The following is a 19,573-nucleotide window of genomic DNA, read 5'->3' on the forward strand; positions in this document are numbered from 1 at the left end:
CTAATGCGAAATTAATAAAATTTTTAACCATGCATTAATTTTAGTGTAGAGAAAGGACATTGTAAACTGCTCTAAGTGGATTTACTTCATCAGTACCTCAGCAAGTGACCTTAATTTGCAGCTGGTAAAGCTGGAACGTGTAGAGATAAATCAAAACTGGTTAATTCAGAATTCCTGGAATTTGGGTTTTTTTTTTCTTGAGGTGGTTTTGATATCTGCTGACACACAGTGTTTAAACACCTGTGGTGGCTGCTGCCGCCTCTCCAGGGCAGCACTCGCTCATTTTTAGCACAAGATCTTGTGCAGGCAGATCAAATCCTCCCAAAACTTGGTGGTTTTTTTCTCTTTTCTGTTGTGACCATCAGCCCAACTCTTGTCTTGCTTCTGAGAGAGGGTGACAATTCCTTCCCTTGGCGAGGAATGCCCCCTGTGCTGGTGCTGCTGGTGCAGATGATGGGCAGGGCTCCGCTTCTGCGAGGTGGGCTCCATGCAGGAGAACATTTGCTGAGCAGGGCTGGTTTGCTCGGCCGGGACCTGCCTTTGTCAGCAGCCGGGATCCAAAGGCCGCTGATCCCGGCGCGCTGTCCCGTTTATGGCCCTTTATGGCGGGGTGAGTCCGTCCGCAAGGCTCCGCCGCGCTCCGGAGCCTCAGATCCGCCGTCCCGGGCCCATGGCGCAGCTGGCCCGGGCCGTGCCGCGATGTGGGAACCGGGGGACACCGGGGGGACACTGGGGACACCGAGGGGACACCGGGGCCACCGCACACGTGGGGAGGGGACACGGCCACGCTGCCCGCGGGCAGGGCGGGCACAGCGCGCGGCGCATGCGCGCGGCCGGCCCCGCCTCCCATTCACAAAGAGCGAGCGCCGGGCAGCGCGGCCGCTGATTGGCTGCGGGGCGGGCGGGGGCGGGGCCAGCGCGGGGCGGCCACGCGGCGGCGGCGGGGCGGCGGCAGAGCCGGAGCGGAGCGGGACCGGGCGGGACCGGGCACCGAACCGGGTACGGGATAGCGGAGACCGGGTACGGAACCGGGTACGGAACCGAGTGCAGGATAGCGGGGACCGGGCACGGAACTGGGCACGGCACCGGGTGCGGAATAGCTGGGACCGGCTACAGGATAGCGGGGACCGGCTGGGACCGGGTGCGGAATAGTGGGGACCGTGCGGGACCGGGTACGGGATAGCAGAAACCGTGTACGGAATAGCGGGGGCCGGGCGAGACCGAGTACGGGACTAGGTACGACACCCAGTACGGGATAGCGGGGACCGCGCGGGACCGGGTACGGGGCTGGGTGAGGAACCAGCTACGGGACCAGGTACGAGATAGGACGGACCGTGCGGCACAACCGGACCAGGTGTGGGACCGCAGGGCCGGGTGCAGAATACCTGAGTCAGGCGCGGAACAGCGGAGCCGGGTGGGACACGGCGGGTCCGGGTGCGGGACCTCTGAGCCAAGTGGGAACCCGCGGAGTTGGGTGGGGACCCTGAGCTGGGTGCGGGACCGCGGGGCGGGCTGGGCGCGGGCATCACCGGCAGCGCACCTCGCCCCCTCCCCGGTACTACGCGAGGCACGGGGGAATTGTGCACTGTTTGTGCAAGCTCTGTACACGCTGGGCGGGTGTTTATGCGCGGTTTGTTCACGCTTTGTGCACGGGAGTTTGTGCACGGTTTGTGCACGCTGCACGGGTGTTTGTCCGGGAGCTCCCGGTGCCCCGTTTCGGGACTGCCCGTGCTGACTCGCCGGTTTTGCCTCGCAGAGCAGCCTCAGCACTATGTCCGTCAGCAGCCACGAGAACCGGAAATCCCGCTCGAGCTCAGGCTCCATGAACATCCACCTCTTCCACAAACCGGGCCACGCCGACAGCCTGCTCACCCAACTGAACCTGCTCCGCCAGCAGAACCTCTTCACCGACGTGGTGCTGCGGGCAGGGAACCGGAGCTTCCCGTGCCACCGCGCCGTGCTGGCCGCCTGCAGCCGCTACTTCAACGCTATGTTCAGCGGGGGCCTGAAGGAGAGCAGGGATGCCGAGGTCAACTTCCACGACTCGCTGCACCCCGAGGTGCTGGAGCTGCTGCTGGACTACGCTTACTCAGCCCGGGTGCTGATCAACGAGGAGAACGCCGAGTCCCTGCTGGAGGCCGGGGACATGCTGCAGTTCCAGGATATCCGGGATGCTTCGGCTGACTTTCTGGAGAAGAATCTCTACCCTGGGAATTGCCTGAACATGCTGCTGCTGTCCGATGCCCACTGCTGCGAGCGGCTGCTGGAGCTGTCCTGGAGGATGGCCTTGGCCAACTTCACCTTGCTCTGCAAGACTGAAGATTTCCTCCGCCTGCCCAAAGACAAGCTGCTGGAGCTGGTGGAGAGCGAGGAGCTGGAGGTGGAGGATGAGACGCTGGTCTATGAAGCCGTTATAGGCTGGATCCGCTATGATTTGCCCCGACGCCACGAAGTTCTGCCCGAGCTGCTGCGCTCCGTCCGCCTGGCCCTGCTGCCCGAGTCCTACCTGCGGAAACAGGTGGCCTGTGACAAGCTGGTGACCAGCCACAAGCTGGGGGAGGAGATCGTGGCCGACGCCGTGCGGTGCAAAATGAAGATCCTGCAGAACGACGGCCTGGTGACGGGGTGCTGCGCCCGGCCCCGCAAGGTCAGCCAGGCCCTGCTGCTGCTCGGGGGCCAGACCTTCATGTGCGACAAGATTTACACGCTGGACCACAAAACCAGCGAGATCATCCCTCGCGCCGACATCCCCAGCCCCCGCAAGGAGTGCAGCGCCTGCGCCATCGGCTGCAAGGTCTACATCACCGGGGGCAAGGGCTCGGAGAACGGCGCCTCCAGGGACGTCTGGGTGTACGACACGCTGCACGACGAGTGGGCCAAAGCTGCTCCCATGCTGGTGGCGCGGTTTGGCCACGGCTCCGCCGAGCTGGAGCACTGCCTGTACGTGGTGGGGGGTCACACGGCCATGAGCGGGGCCTTCCCGGCCTCTCCCTCCGTGTCCCTCAAGCAAGTGGAGCACTACGACCCCCAGCTGGACAAGTGGTCGCTGGTGGCTCCTCTCCGGGAAGGCGTGAGCAACGCGGCCGTGGTGGGAGCCAAGATGAAGCTGTTTGTTTTCGGGGGCACCAGCGCCAACCAGAACAAGCTGCCCAAGGTGCAGTGCTTCGACCCCTGCCAGAACCGCTGGACGGTGCCCGCCAGCTGCCCCCAGCCCTGGCGCTACACGGCCGCCGCCGTGGTGGGCAGCCACGTCATCGTCATCGGCGGCGACAGCGAGTTCTCCGCCAGCTCCGCGTACCGCTTCCACAGCGACACCTTCCAGTGGTCCAAGTTCGGGGATGTCACCGCCAAGTGCATCAGCTGCCGCGCCGTCACCTCGGGGAACCGGCTCTACGTGGTGGGGGGCTACTGCGGGGCGCAGCGCTGCAAAACCCTGGACTGCTACGACCCCTCGTCCGACACCTGGAGCAGCGTCACCACCGTGCCTTACTCCCTCATCCCCACCGCCTTCGTCAGCACCTGGAAGTACCTCTCTGCCTGAGGCACCTGCAAGGTAAATGCTGGTGGGTCAATCTGAGCTCCTCTCCATCAGGTTAAACCCGAGGGGCTCACATGGCTCTGGGCTGGAGCTGTCCTAGAGAACAGCCTTGTGTGAACAGCTCCAGAACTTCCAGGCTGGTAGTGTGGGATCTAAAACCCCTGCAGGAGAGAGAAGGTGCTGGAACGCTGCAGGGAGAAATTCAGTATAAATAACAAGACTCTTAACCTGGCATCTTGGGCTGTGCAAAGATTTTGGGGAATGCTGTGTGTGAGGATTGGGTGTCGCCCTGGGCCAGCAGGCTGGAGCAGTCAGTGTTTTTGCAGGCAGGCTGTCTGCAGGAGCTGGGACAGACCCCGTGGTGCCACCGGCTCCAGCTGCTGCTTTTAGCACAGCCTCCTCCTCCTGGTGCCACACTTAATCTGCCAGTGGCACCCAAATGTCTTGTGGGACGCCAGGGCTGTGAGCTGGTGCCAGAACAAGATTATAGCTGGGATTTAGTCCCAGAATGGTGGGTAATTGCATTTATAAGACAAGCCTTGTCTATGTATAAACACAGGGTTTCTCTGCTTCTAATTATTCCCTGGTGTCCCTTTCATGCCATTGCTTTTCTGCTACACAGAGATTGACTTTCAACATTTGCAACTGGAATTAAACCTTTCTAAAGGCTTTTGGCAGAAACTATGCCAGTGAATCATAGACCCTGCAGGGTTTTCCTTTTCTCCTTCCAAGAGTTTTACTGCCTAAATAAAACTATTTACTGTAATAAAATACCCAGTGATACCTTTAGAAAATTCCTGGTGTAGATGGAAATCATCAGGCATTGCTGGGATTTCTGTGGGATTTGAGGCTGAGGAGTGGGGCTGGGGTTGCTGTGCCCTGGTCTCACAATACTCTGCTCTGCACCACAGGCTTCACACCTGATTTTGCCAAGTGCCTTCCTTGACTGAGGATCCAGATGGAGCAGGCAGGCAGCAGGAGCACCTCCTCCCAGCTGGAAGTCTGTGAGCTGGGAGCCAGTGGAGCCCATCAGCACCAGCAGGGCTCAAGCAACTCAGTTTTGGCTTTGAATTGCTTCTGCAAATCCATCCCTTGGTCATGCCAGGGAGGGAACAGGCACAGAGGGACCTCGTTGGGCTGGCAGCTTGTGCTGTCCCTTGAGACAGCAAAAGGTTTCCAAGTTTTCTCCTAACTTATGTGATCCCCAGAACCAGAGGGATTATTTTGGTTTCAGTGATATTAGAAAGGAGAAAGGACACTCCTGACCTGCTGCAGGACTGCACTTCTGGGACTTGTAGCACCCAAGCAGCAGCCTGGAATGGCAGAACGTGTGACAGTACTTTGCCCATGGGCTGGCTCTGTACATTTATTTGTTTTTTATACAGCAGTTTTGTGTGTTTATTACTCAGCCTGGAGCTGCTTCAATAAATCTGAATAAAATCCACCGTGTCCCTTTCCTGTTCTGTGTGCTTGAGGTGCAGGTTTTCCCAGCCTGGCAGAACAGTGAGGAGCATTCCCTGCTGCAGTCCAAGTCAAGGGCTCAGATCTTCTGTGTCTCTGTACCTTGGGACTGAGGAAAGTTCAGATCTCACACTGCCTTCTAGCTTTGAAGGAGACACAAATCTCTTCAAAGCTTCAAAGATTAAGGTATTCTCTGCCCTTTCCTGGTCACTCTCCACAGAGTGGGGTTTCCTCATGATCCAGAAGAATGGGAGAAGGTGCTGCCCCTTCTGTCCCAAAGGGCTGTGTGCTCCAGGTGAGGACAGGCAGTGCCTGGGAAAGAAAAGCTCTGTTAAGGGGAGGAGGTGAGACAGGAACCAGCATGGTCAGAGGAAACAGGCACCAAAGGTACAAGCAACTGTCTCACCACAGAAGCATGGTTTGGGTGTGATCCATTATTTCAGAATTAAATAAATCAATGTCACAACTCTTCCGAGCTGCTTGCACAGGCAAGAGCTGGCAGGATGGAGAGGAAGGGAGCTGCCCTGCTGCTGGGGGCTGGAGCAGATGCTCCAGCTTCATTTCCACCCCCTTTTTTGATGCTTTTGTCATTTTAATCCCCCAGGCTGGGCCTTTTTTCCTGCACCCTTGCTGTGCCTCCTCTCTGTCACTGGCTGAGCCCAAGGGGAGTTCATCAGGCTGCAGGGAGAGGAGCCCAGAGCCTGCCTGGAGCACACAGGCAGCAGCAGGGAGACTCCTTTTGATGAGAAAAGGCTGTCAAGATCATGGGATCCAACCATGCAGCAGCTCCCTCTCCAAGGCTGGCTGTGCCTTGCAAGCAGGGAAAGTCACAGCACAGGACTCTGTGGGACCAGCAGCTGTCTGGAAGTGTCTCCAGCCCTGTTACCCAGCCAGGAGCTGCCTCACCTTTGTCACATCTCCAGCTACTCCTGAGGCTGGACAGAGTCTGACTGCGCTTTGGTTTCATTCAGGTTTGAGCAGCAGCAGCTGTTCTGTCGAGCAATAATCGCTGGCTGCTCGCCACATCCGCCTCCTGCAGCAGCAGGGCCCGACTGCCCGGCTCCTCTGAGCCTGGGGAACCAGCCCCAGCCCTGCTGCAGCCTCTGCAGGGGCTGGGCATTGGTCACTTTTCAATCCAACCCCTCTCAGGGAAAGCCAAGCACACCTGGGCTGGGCTGGGCTGGGCTGCTCCCTGTGCCGGCAGCAAAGGCAGCCCGGGCTGCATCACATCAGTTCATCCTCCTTCACCTGGCACAGAGCCCCGTGTCCCTCCTGCTCCTCCTCCTGGCAGGAACCAGCTCCCAGCTCCAGGAGTACCCTGGGGAACACGAGGGAGCCTCACTGGTGCACGCCTGAGCTGTCCCAGCAGACCTGTTCTCCCAGTTTGACATTTCCATGTGTGGATCCACTCTGCTGCTTCAGTGCCAGGGCCAGAAGGTTCAGGCCAACTGAGCTGTAGGTGGATTTGGTTTAGAGGTGAATTTGGTTGCTGGGGTAGAAGTCCTCATGAATTAACAGAATTCATTTGGAATCTCAGCATAGGTGGAACCTAGACCTCTCCTAGCCCAGACCCCCACATTGTGTCTGCACCTCCAACTGCATAGTTAGACCCCAGCCCAAAGTCACATCTGGAAGAGGCAACTCACATGGGCATCACTTGGCTCAAGGGCAAAACGATCCTAGTGTGATATCACTGTCCCATGGGATGTCCCTCTTCTCACACAAAGCTTAGAAGCCACTACAGGCAGAGAAGTTTGGAATCAGACTGATCACCTCCCTCCTGGCCACAAGACAGACAGGGTTCATTTTAAGGGAATTGGTGCATGAGTTCATAGGTACCTCCTGCTACCAGACCACCAAGACAGCATCGTGGCCTTTCTCCTTTCCAAGCACAGCAGTGGCTGAGAAATTCTCCTCCCTGGTTAAGATGGGATATGGATCATGAAAATGTTCTGCAGCACATCCACCATACATCTAGCAAGGAACTATTACAATGATAATTCATGGCAGCCAAGGAAAGACAAAGTTTTAATTACACACAATGTGGTTTTGTTCATGATTTCCAATGTTCCACGAGTGAAAAGGGATGTTGCACACCTGAAATTCCCTGGCAGACCTGCATTTCATGTGTAGTCATCTGGGATGGCTTCAGGTCTAGCAAGACACTGTGCTCCACACAGAGAAATGACACAGAAGAGGCACATCCACACTGAGCTGTCAGTGACGAATTTTCATGGTCCTGTGCACAGGGAATCCTGGAATGGTTTGGGTTGGAAGGGACCTCAAAGCTCATCCAGTGCCACCCCTGCCATGGCAGGGACACCTCCCACTGTCCCAGGCTGCTCCAGCCCCAATGTCCAGCCTGGCCTGGGACACTGCCAGGGATCCAGGGGCAGCCACAGCTGCTCTGGGCACCCTGTGCCAGGGCTCCCCACCCTCCCAGGAACAATTCCTGCCCAATATCCCATCCAGCCCTGCCCTCTGGCAGTGGAAGCCATTCCCTGTGTCCTGTCCCTCCCTCCCTTGTGCAAAGTCAAGGAGCCCCAGAACAAAATGATGCTGCCCTGTCTGAGCCTGCAGTGCCTGTGATAGTCCCAGAGCTGGGGACCCTGTGTCCCATTGCTCCAGCACTGCCAGCTCCAGGAGGGTTTGGCTTTTATCCTCTGCCAGGTCCCACGGGCACAGCAGCAGCAAACTATGTAGGACAGGCCCCACATCCCTGTCTGCTGAGCCTTGGGCTGGCCCCATCGCTGGGATGAGAAATGAAACCGGATTTGAGTCACAGGGCTGAGGAAAGGGAAAGGCAGCAAGCAGCACATTCCCACTGCTGCAGCACACTGTGGAGCCAAGATCCTTTGTGCATGTTTGTCCTCGAGCATCTGGCTCCCAGATGCATGTATGGGAACCATCAGCCTTGTCTCACCCACATGAAAGAGAGAGGTTTAGCATAAAGCTGGTCATTGCCGATGGCCTCGGCGTGATTCATCCACAGAAAGAATGTGGTTTGGGTTTCGGGTTAATTAGCTACAGATTGGAGAGAGAGACAAGGCAGGGCGGAGCTGCTGGAATATCGGCGTGAGCAAGCGAGCAGCTCTGAAGGCACCGCCGGTGTGTCCTCAAGTCACACCCTGCTGAAATCACACCTCGTGTCTCACACAGCAGTGACAGCCTTATCAGTGCCACTGCCAGCCAAGGTGTTTGCAACCCCCAAGGAATGTCTGCCCCGCTGTTGTGGCAAAAACTGAACACAGCAACACCTACACACCTTTGAACACGGATGGCTGCAGCAGCACCAAACTTCTAACAGATGCAAATTCTGCCCAGGATTTCAACTTGCCTCTGCTGAGCTCTGGGCTGCTGCAGCTGGGCAGTTCCCAGTGGGAATCTGTGCTGCAGGGATCCCTCCTGGCCATGTTAACCCTGGATCTCCCTGATCCAGGCTCTTCTTGTCTTCCTGGAAACAATTCTGCAGGTCTGACATGAAAACAGCTGCACAAGAGTGCAGTGCAGCTCCTCTTAGCTTCTACCCTAGACTCTCCCTCAAAAAACCGCTTTGATTCCACTTCTTGCTGCCAAAAAATATTTAGAAATGGACATGGAGTGACTGGCCTTGCTGTGGTGACACAGACACGAGGTCTGGAAGCACAGAGACAGTGACTGATCTCCAGTGGGCACTGTGGCTCGGCTCCCAGGAGCTCCACAGATGGAAGAAATATTTTCCTAAAAAGAGCACAAGCAAAAGCTTCTACACACACACACTCTGAGACGTCATTCTCTCACATGACAGCCTGTTAGCCCCCATAAAGACCAAATTTTAAACACTGGTCTGCCTAGAAGTCTTTGATTATTTATGTATGTGGAAAAGTAGAAAAAAAATTGTTTTTCCAGTGGAGTTCCAGTTTGTGTCACAAGCCAGATGTCACATGCACTTCAGAGGCTGACAAATGCTGGCTTGTTTTACTGACTCCTGCACACAAAGGCCAAGAGTCCTCACAAAGCTGCTTTGATAAGCCCCAAAGGCAGTGACAGGCAGACCCCACTGCTGGCACTGCCACCAACCCTGGCTCAGGGTTTTCCTCACCCCTGGCTGCAGCCAGGATTCCATGATCAACCCCTCCCTCTTCCTTGAAGCACCAATCCAAGGCCCAGTTCTCCCACTGTCTCCCTGGTTTTGCATGTTCTCCTCTCTAGCAATGATTGGAGGTTACAGCTCTTGCATTTGCTTGCCAGCTGTGCCACGGGTGGGGATTTCACCAGGAAGCTCAGCCTGCTGCAGCTCTGGGAAGAGCAGCCCCAGCCAGAGGCTATGGGATGGTGCTGGCAGCAAGGGCTGCCAAACTGGCACGAGCACTAGGGAGAAAGTTTCTATTTTTGTTATCCTTGTTCCAAGTGGGAACCGATACTGCCTGGGACAGAGCCAGGCATGTCTCAGGCTGGCACCATGCAAAGCACCTCCATGCTAATGTAAGCAGCTTAACCAAGCTCTCTCTCTCTCACCAGCAGAGTTCAGATGTTTGGGAGCAGCTGATCTTTCCCTCAGGTGTTCACCTCACTGCCAAGGGCTGCAGCTATTTGTATTCTGCACTGAACTCCTCCTATGCTCTGTACTCTCCTTCAGGAAAATGTCACAGATTTGCTCCTGTGGCACATAATTTCTGTCCAGGATAGAAAATGAGAAGCACGTGAGAAGTGGCAGCTGCTTTGATCTTCATTCAAATAGAAAACAATGAATAATTATACAGATATAAAGGCAGACAATTTTTAAATGTTCTTTTTTTTTATTGCTAGAAGTTGGTTTCAGTCCTATTGCAGCTCTGAAATCCTTCAGTGGAGAAACATTGCAATCATTGTAAAAATCATCATTTGGTGTGCTAAGATCATGTTTACAATTAATCAAGAGTGCACAATTCAACAGAATATTAACATTTAACCATCAACTTTACAAATAAAATAAAGACTACAGAGATGTTGCTACTGCAGTATCAACAGTAAAGGAAATATTTACAATGTTTACACCCTAACGAAAAAAACAAAACCAAACTCTTCCCCAACAAAATGGTCAATTTAACCATGGACCATGATTATTTATTAAATCTTTACAGTGCAAGGTGGCCCTAGAAACCAGACCTAAGACTAAAGAGCGTCAAGAGAGTTCACAGCTCTGAGTGAGATGCACAAAGTTATGCCAACAGGATCTACACCCATGAGAGATCTCCTTCTGGCTACAGACAGAAATGGAATTTGAAATCAACTTTTCTAAAGTGCTCCAATTTCTTTCAGTACAAAAATATAAAAAACTGATTTATAAACATGGCACAAATGTATGAACCAGAGCTCGCACAGATGCTGTCTGTGGAGGATGGTGGATGAGGAAGTCGCCAGTGGTTACGAAGATGTTGGGTCTGGTCTCGAAGAGAGAGCAGGGGGAAGGCTTTGCTTTGCCTACAGCACTTGTGTAACCTGGCATGCAGATCTGTTTCCTGGTAAATGTGAGAACTGCTGGGGAAGACAACAAAATCTCCAAACTCCCTTGCATGGGGGGCACAACACACAGGGACTCCACTGAGCAGCACCGGGGAGCCTCGGCTCCCATTCCGCAGAGTTAGAAGTAAAATGAAATAAGTATTTTTAACCCTTTCCTAGTTTAAGTTTCGACTCTCATTGTAAATGCAAATGACAAACACCAAGCTCCATGTATGCAGAATCATCTGACCACTACTCAGAAAGACAAAACTGCCTGCAAATTATTTAGGATGACTGCTAGCTGTGCAGGAAGGCGAGCGTCTCTAGGAACACCAATTCTGCCTCACGCTGGGGGATGATCAGCGACCTCAACTCGTGGGACATGCCACAGCTACAATCCACAGACAGCACAGTTAAAAACTAGGGAAGCACCCACAACACACACAGGGCAGCTGTGCTCAGCACTAGTGGCCATGGAGGCATCCTCAGCCTGGAACATGGAACCTCCACACTCCAGATGGGAAGAGAAAGAGGAAGCCTCCTTAACACCAGAGTTCAAATTGAAATCAGAACCATAGAAACAGCCTCTACACTGCAACATCACAATACTGAAGCACAAACAAGCTGATAATTTTAAGGCTGTGACACCAAGCAAGCATGGTGGCAGTTCAAAGCTCGTGCTGGCATTTCCTCCACACCCCAGCTCAGAAAGAAGCCAAAAGGCACCTGGAGGCACAGAATTTTGAACTGTCTAATCCTCAGAAATCACTTAAAAGGAAAGTTTTTTATCTGAAGTGATCAAAAAGTCCAATAGAAGGATATGACTCAGAATCAATAGCAGGTTACTTAGCCCAGGACACAGCAGTACTTTGCAAATTAATTCACCTCGAAGAGTTATTTTTCTAGGAACAAGATCTGAGTGAAGAGTCCAAAACCAGTTCACTCAACTGGAGTGATTTGTTAACAATTTCACAGATTCAGTTTTGCACAAGTGAAGAGACCCATGATTCATTTAAAGAAAGTCATATTCATTAAAAGAAAACAATTCACTTGCTTCCCTCAGCCTTCTACAGATCCCCTGCCCACGCTCTGGTAGCATTGAGGTATCACAGCACCTGCTAATTCCAAAACCTCCTCCAGGCTGACCCCAGTGACAGAGGGCACTGCCTCTGCTCAGGGTGCAGACAGGTTCCATAAAGGCAGCTGCAGCCAGACACTGAGGACAGAGAATGATTTCTAAGTTAATTTCTCAGTTACAGATTGAAGACCCATATTCCAAGGAGCTTTTGGAGTTTGAACCAACAGCCTGGCCTGTCACAGGCCTGGGTCCATTTATTATCAGCCAAAACTTATTTCAAGCACTGCTGACAAGAAGTATTAAAAAAGTTACATTTCAGTTAAAACATTAAAATAAATGGGACCTCACTGCAGACTTCATTTTCCACATGTGACTGTTCTATATTCGAATTCATCCATTGCACAGGAGAAGAAAGCAGCCAATGAGCTGCTCCAGCCCTTCCAACACTCCCTTCCATACTTTGGGACAGGCACAAAATAAACCTAAATAAATGTTTCCAAAAATTGCTTCCAAGCACCCAAACTGACATCCCTTTTTGGCTGAGGTGATTTACTGCACTGATGCAACAGCTTTAGGCTAAAACTCCTAAAAACCTGGCAATTTAAGGCAGCAGGGACACTGAGTTTTCACTAGGAGTGGCCCAAACCACAGCATGAAGGAGAGATCATCCTGTGCATTCCTACTGCTTCCCTGTGTGCTTCCAGGGGAAATTACAGGGGACCAGAGGTGACTGGAAGCTGCACATCATCCAGTGGAAAAATCAGTGCCAGTCCTACAGAGCTGCTAGATCCCACACTGCTGCATGGATCAGGAGTTACACTGATTTTAAGAATTCCCCTCCATTCCAAACTAACTTTTTGGAATGCAAAAACTGAATGTGGAATGGAACTCTGTTCTAATCACCAAAGAAATGGTATCCCAACACCACCAAATCATCAGTGGAACAGTCCCACTCTGTTTCCTGCTGACAATCATTCCAGGCTCTGCAATGCTGCTGATTTACCAAGCAGTTCTTTGTTATAAAGCCAAGTGTGTCCAATTTCACTTGTTGGGGCTGGGGGAGCATCCCCATGTGGTGAGGAGCCAGTTTGGAGTTTCCTCTCACTGAACTCAGTGCCAGGTTTGTATAGCACCACTCAGCTAAGAAAAAGACCCTTAAACCCAAGAACTGTTCCAGCAGGAGTGCTTGTCCCTAAGACCTGTTTAGTATTTTGTAGCTTATCTTTCCCCTGACCAGTAAATTTGGGTTTTTCAATTTCTCATCTGAAGGCAATAACCCAAATTATCACCACTTAAAAATATAAACTGCTGTTGTTTTCTGCTGAAAATTGATAAACTTTCTTGCACTTTAACTACTGAAATAATTTTAAAACTCTCAAGAAAAGAGAAGTTATGGCCTTAAAGTCATCACTAACATCACACAGGGCTTAATCACAGGGACAGATCAGTGATTTGAGGAGACTGGCAAACACACTGGATCCATTGCCATGAGACTAGATGGAGCTGACCAGGCCTTCCATTCACTGCTGCTAAAATCACTTTAAATCAGTTAAAGATATTAAAAAAAGCTATTATCAATCATGTCCTGAAAGGTATTAATCCAAGATTTTAAGCTTTGAGATCCTGATTCCTTTAATTCTGTAACAATACCCCTAAACAATCTCTCCTGTGCATCATTATCTGACCAGGCACATTCAACACACACCAGAACACACATCCTTGGGTGAGGGAGGGAAAGGAATCTGAGACAGAATGAAAAACAATACAAAATGACTGTGCAAATTACTACAAAGGGAAATAATGCCTTTTCAGCAGAACACTTAATGTCACCACCATTTCATGATCAAGAACTGACCCATTTCACAAGAGGTATCAAAGCTGGTTTAGCTGAAAGCAGCTAAACACAGGTTTAGCTCAGAGTACTTTTTTATTATAATTATTTTTAATTCTAAAACCAAATACCTCTTATTCCCTTCATTCCTAACACGATGCTGCAGAGCAGTCTCTGCAGTAACAGCAGCTTTGATATCTTCTGGTACTGGGAGTAAAGTCCCAACAAATTAACAGACAAACAAAGGATGCAGAAAACAGGATTAAACAAGACAATAAATTACTGCATTTGAACACTTCTTAGACATGTCTTCAGCAAAGAACAAAATCCAAATCTCTAAGTTCATTCTGAACCAACCCACGAGTTTGTCTGGGAACCTGTCCTGCTGTCCCCAACAGGGACAAAGGATCCCAGTGACGCTGGTGGCCAATGAAATGTGCATTCAGTCCAACTCTTCATCATTACTGTGACTTCTCACAAGTCCAAACACAAACAGGTGGAGCTCCTGCCCCTTGAAGATGCTGTCAGAAGCTCACCTTACCTTCTCTTCCACTGTACCTGGCCATGGGGTTTGTGCCACTGGGTTCACGGTGCCTGGCACACCTGGCTGGGAGGGGACTGGCTTGCTGTCACCTGGTTACCAACACACAACCCATTACTGACCTGGACCTGGGAAAACAGATTTAAAAATTTGCAGCCATTTTGGGGCCTACTACTAAAACTTTTTACATAAAAATCAGGATGGTTCAACATCAACGACAACAATTTACAAGATGGTGCCCATGAACAGTTACATTCTCCAAAAAGAGCACATTATAATAAATGTCAGAATTTTAACATGCTCTGAATTGATATAGCCATGCCTTGTGTCAATACACTGGAGAATTTAAAAGCAAATTGTTACTACTGTGCCCTCATTCTGAGCTGCTGGCAGAGAAGCCAACAAAGCAGGACAGGAATCCTGGTTTGGTCCTTGCTTGTAGTAACTGGGCAGGGATCAGAAGACATCCATGTTGGGTCTCCATCACGGTGTACACTGGGGCCTGAGTTCTTGAAACAGTGTGTCAGGTGATTCATCTTCAAATGGAAACAATTAGAAGAAAATGACATCTTCTTTGCTGGTATCATCTTGCACATTCAACAGGCTGGGCTGAGAGGGCACCAGGGGCTGAACCTGAACGTTATTAGGCTTGAAGAGAGTCGCTGAGGCAGATGAAAGTGCTTCTGGCTGAGCATCTGTAGGGCCATACAGTTCTGGAGTGGAAAAAATGGAAGAAGACACATTGATGGCACTGCAGAGAGAGCCTGAGGCACATCCAAGGACAGGCAGAGTGGGCAAGGCATACCTGGCTGGAATGCAGTGGTCTGGCTGCTCGGGAGGGACGGGCTGGCTGAGCGCCGGCCTCTCAGGACAGCCTCCTCTCGCCCAACGAGCCTGGAGGGAAGCAGCTGCTTCTGATCAACAGAGGCTGAAGAAAATATTTCATAAATTAGCATTTGAGGCGAGCAGCACTTTGCAAATGTCACTACTTCATGCTGGCACCACTGGACTGACACCTTTACACACCCAAGAAAGCTGTAAAACCACAAAGAGCTGGTCCTACTTAAATTTTCTCTTCAGCTGTTTAAACTATGACACTCAAAACTTTTCCTTGAGACTTTTAGTTCAGTTACTGGCAGACCCTGACAATCTCAGATTTAAAACCCAGTATTATCAAGCACAGCAGAGAGAGAGAGAAAAAAATCTTTGTCTGTAGAATTCAAACAGCAAATGGCCATTTGTGCTACTTCTAACACGCAGAGCTGTGATGAACTTTTGTCTCTGCTCTCCATCTGTCTCACAGCTGCTCAGCAGCACAGCCCACTGATTCTGGCATAACACCCTCCCACTTTCTTAGTTTCAACAATGAAAGCAGTTCATGAAATGACTATTCTGGATCTAAAGAACCTCTCTCTTTCAGTACACATTCCTTACATGTCACAAAACCCAAATTCAATACACAGCATTTTGCCTCTGGTACAGAAAGTTTTGTTCCATTTTATTCTAAGATCTACACATGGGCATAGCAAGCATGAAGCCCACTAATGCTCACAAGAGAATAGAGACCAATATATTTGTGGTTTATACCTTTCATATAAATTACAGAAAAACACCATTAAGTCCATTTCCACTGCAGAGACCATTATGTAAGAGCTATTAAAAATAAACAGGGGAGATGTGGCATTAGAACTTTATATTATCAGCATTTGGCATGCAGACTAAGAGGATACATGCTTCATTTATGTGCAAAAACCACAAGCAAGTTTGCAAAGGCACTAAACTTTATGCACGACAGAGACAGATGTTTGTGCAATGTGCCAAAGCCCCTCCCTCTGCTCTCTCTCTCAGGTTTGGCTTGAGTCCTCTGTAGCAGTGCAGAGTGATGGACAAGTTTGCCAAGTCTGAATCCAGCACAATGCTAAGAAGACAATTTTGTAATTTAAAATTACAGGCTATTCCCCTAAGCTGGCAGTGGGGCAACTTTAAGTGGTAAAGATAAAATGGTTTTTAGTGTGTCTGTCATTGGCAAAGATCACTACTCCAGAACCCAGCACTTAGAAACAGAAATTACACCAGAACAGGGTGACTGCATTCTTGCTTCTATTTGTGACAAAATTAGCCCCTTTCAACTCTACAACACACACAGCATCTCAATTTTGGCCTGGAGATCTGTATTTAATGACGGACTCGTGCTAAGAAAAGCACTGCATTCAATGTCACTACAACTCTGGACAGACAGCAAAAAAAAGGCTAAGCCAGCCTCAAAACATTCTACTCATGCACAACAGCCTTTTTTTTTTTTTTTTTTTTTTTTTTTTTTTTTTTTGGTTTTGCTCTTTTTCTTTAACACTACAGTTAGACAAGAAGATTTTACATCCACGTTTACAACCTCTTACCACCATTCTGCTGTGTTGGAATACATAACTCCATTTTCAACATTATCCCTTTGGGTTATAATTCCAATTCCAATAGCACAGACATGGAACTCCTAACAGGATTTTAGGAGGTTAAGAGATTTTAACTGCAGCAAACACACTAATAACTTGCAGCTTATTAATTTCTGGGTTTCATAGAGAGGTCTAAGTGCAGGGTTCTATCTCCCTGTGATCCTGCTGGAGATCAGAAACGCATTTAAACAGACTTAAAATCACACATACCTGAACTGTCTGTCCTATGAGATGCTTTGTTCTTGCCACCTTTTTCCTTGCTTCCTTTTGTGAAGGTGGCCAGCTTGGTGGGGATCTGCTGCTGGACTGCAGCAGGTTTCTGGATCTGGTTGGTTGCACTCAGGAGATGTATTGGCACTTCGTTCTTGAGGGAGGCGCGGCTCTCCAGGCTGGTGCTGTCCCTGCGCACCAGCTCCGGCCGCTCCAGGAACTCCAGCCCGGCCACCGAGCTCACTCTCACTGAGGATTTGGAGCCAGCTGCTGAGGGTTCCACCCCTTCTCCATTGAAGCTGATGGAATGGCTGATCATCTGGCTCTGCAAGAGGAAAAACGCATTCTAAGTCAAACTGGGATTTCCACCCTCTCCAGCACAAGGAGGAGAGACCATCCCCAGTCCTGAGAGCATGAAGTGCTTCCTAGTGCAAAGCAGAGCAGGGTAGACAAAGCCTAAAGGTTCCTGGGGAACAGAAAGAAGAGCAAGAGTGGAAGTCCTTGGACACTGAAAAGAACCTCAGCAGCTCCAAACTGCTTAACAGTGCACCTAGGAAAGAGCAGACTGCACAGGGTGATGACAGAGTGGAGAAAACAGGACTTTCAGAAAGCTTCAATGAACCAACTTAATCAGACCTCCAAATTTCTATTTAAAACACAAGAAATGTTTTAAGAAATCAACTGTACAAAATGCTGTTGATGTAGCACAGTTTCTGCAATCACTTGCCTGCAATAGGATAGCTCCTGAATTTGAAAACTACTGTCAGCCACAATTGAAAATAACTTATTTCTATCATTTTAACTCATTTCTATCTTTTTAAAAAATATTCTCATTGCCAGGCATCTGGGTGGAACTTCACAGACACACTGGGAAACTGCCAAGCTCTGATCTCTCTGTGTAGCCATCACCAGCTACTTCAGGTGATGGTCCCAGGAGGCCAGTGAAAGGCAAGAACAGGTTGGTGGTACAGCAAGTGGGTTAATAGGAATAAAACTGGGAAAACCAACCCCTCACCTGGCCCATTTCTGGGGAGAAGGTGCCTGACACCGTGTTCTGCTTCTTCAGCTTCTTCAGCTGGTCCAGGCGCTCCCTCTCCTTCTCGACAGCTCTCTGGGCCTCCCGCAGCCTCTCCAGGTCGTGCTGATAGGCCTCCCTCTGCCTCTCCAGCTCTTCCCTGTCCTGGCTCAGCCTCTCCTGCAGCTGCCGCAGATCCTCCGCGCGCTCCTGCTGCCGCGCTTCCGTCAGCTCAAATTCCCTCTGCTGCCGGCTGCGCTCCCGCTCCAGCCGCTGCTGCTCCAGCTTCAGCTGGCTCTGGAGCTTCTGCACGTTCATCAGTTCCTCCCTCTGCTTCTCAAAGTTCCTCTGCTTCTCCTGCTCCAGCAGCAGGTTCCCTCGGGTGGACTGCAGCCGGTACTGCTTCTCCCTGTCTGCCATGGTGGCTCGCTGCACCTCGATGCAGCTGTCCTGCTGAGATATCACAGCCTGGAGGGGATAAAAGTCCAGCATGAGGCATCCAGATTCAAAAACATGCCCAGGTAAGCAGGAGACAACAGCATCTGCCAGGTGAGGTCACAGAAACTTTTTCTTCCAGAGTGTATCTTAATTCCAGCTCTTACAGCCCATGGTGACTGACACGACACTGAAGATGGCCAGGTAAATAAATTATGCTTATGTGTGTTAAATTGGACATTTCTTGTACTTAGAATTGTTACCCTGAATCAAAACAGTCAAAATATTGTTGATTACAAGGTAACAGTAAAAACAACTAATCCATACACACGTGTATGAATAATGAGCACAGAGAGCAGACAGAACCCAAAGCAGGTAAAGAATTAAGTGAGCAGGAAAAAGGAAATAATTACTTAAGACAACACTCTAACACTTCCTCCAAAATATGAGGCACAGCTTCCTTGAATCTCAGGTCTAAATTCTGCACTTCACTCCAGCTGCAGGGGGTATTTTCAAGGTAGCTCCTCTCCACACCTGCATAAATTTTATTATATTTAGTGCCTAACAGATCTCTTGGATAGTAAAGAGTGGTTTACCTGAAGACTGAAGAGCAGCTGTAACAGTGTCTGTATCCTCTGGACAAGCTGAAGAGGAGGAAAAAAAATTAGGCACTTGAGCTTCATACTTTTTTATACTTTACATTTTTTTTTTATTTTTAAGCAGTGAGAATAATCCATGGTATCAGTACAAAAACACACACAATGGAAGCAAGGCCACCAGAGTACTCTAGCATAGCAAAGGCCAACATCCAGGCACAAAGAATTTCAGTTTATTATCCTTGTGCAGATGTGAATCAGTGCCCAGCAAATCTCCCTGGGATTCCATGGAGAAGTCCTCATCATCTTCTCTTCACCTGAGTTATTTAACCATCACTTCCTCACATGCCCCAGCACTGAATCATTGCACAGGTCCAGACCTCACAGGGCAAGTTTGGCCAGTGAGCTGTTAATGTGCTGGGTTCCACAGACATTACAAACACTGAGTTTTGGAGGTAGTTTGGTTTGATTTTACATGCTATTATTATACTATGTCTATTTGCCACTGGATTTCTTAACAGCAGAAATATCATACCTGAGACTCTATGGTGGGCTGAAAACCACTGCTGTCATCCAGCCTCGTCCCATCACTCTGTAAGGGAGACAAAACCAACATTTGTGCTAGAGACACTTGTTGGGCACTGGCAGTGCTGCCAGAAAAAGCTGGGATTGCTCCCATGCACTGAAGGACATACATCAAAAATACTGAATTCATAAGCCAAGCTGAAACAGCAGTGTGGTAATTAAAGCCTGTGTTAATGGCACAGCATCAAATGAGTAAATGGAAAATGGAACTATCTTGCCTCTCAAGTGCTGAGCTACCAAGAGGCCCCACAAAACATCCTTAATAGAGTCAAATAAATTTACAGACAAAGCTGTTCCAGTCCAGCCCTGCCAGCTATGACAACTTTCAACTTTGTGTGATTTGTTCTGCACCACTATCATGATGAGGAACACA

At 50.0% G+C, this 19,573-nt stretch overlaps 2 protein-coding genes across 10 annotated transcripts in view; one reads left to right on the top strand and one right to left on the bottom strand.

The window, feature by feature from the left end:
• Positions 1-959: 959 nt before the first annotated feature.
• On the top strand, positions 960-4,982 carry LOC130264600 (ectoderm-neural cortex protein 1-like). 8 transcript variants are annotated; one of them, XM_056512907.1, is made up of 3 exons: positions 960-1,032; positions 1,757-3,553; positions 4,450-4,982. In XM_056512907.1, the coding sequence occupies exon 2, from the start codon at positions 1,772-1,774 to the stop codon at positions 3,539-3,541; it is 1,770 nt and encodes a 589-aa protein (XP_056368882.1). In that variant the 5' UTR covers positions 960-1,032; positions 1,757-1,771; the 3' UTR covers positions 3,542-3,553; positions 4,450-4,982. The 8 variants fall into 8 exon arrangements, with proteins under 8 accessions (XP_056368882.1, XP_056368884.1, XP_056368879.1 ...); XM_056512909.1 differs by having other exon boundaries at positions 1,762-3,553; XM_056512904.1 differs by having other exon boundaries at positions 960-1,020.
• Positions 4,983-9,755: 4,773 nt separating this feature from the next.
• The window catches only part of ARHGEF18 (Rho/Rac guanine nucleotide exchange factor 18), a 48,417-nt gene continuing 38,599 nt past the window's right edge, over positions 9,756-19,573 (bottom strand). For both annotated transcript variants that reach the window (XM_056512649.1, XM_056512650.1), the window contains 6 exons: positions 19,151-19,207; positions 18,616-18,663; positions 17,585-18,052; positions 16,570-16,894; positions 14,718-14,840; positions 9,756-14,625 (listed from right to left, as the gene is read on the bottom strand). In XM_056512649.1, coding sequence (XP_056368624.1) covers positions 14,465-14,625; positions 14,718-14,840; positions 16,570-16,894; positions 17,585-18,052; positions 18,616-18,663; positions 19,151-19,207 — 1,182 coding nt within the window. In that variant the 3' untranslated portion in view covers positions 9,756-14,464. The remainder of the gene's footprint in view (positions 14,626-14,717; positions 14,841-16,569; positions 16,895-17,584; positions 18,053-18,615; positions 18,664-19,150; positions 19,208-19,573) is intronic.

The sequence above is a fragment of the Oenanthe melanoleuca genome, chromosome 28, assembly GCF_029582105.1.
Source record: "Oenanthe melanoleuca isolate GR-GAL-2019-014 chromosome 28, OMel1.0, whole genome shotgun sequence".
Lineage (NCBI taxonomy): Eukaryota > Metazoa > Chordata > Aves > Passeriformes > Muscicapidae > Oenanthe > Oenanthe melanoleuca.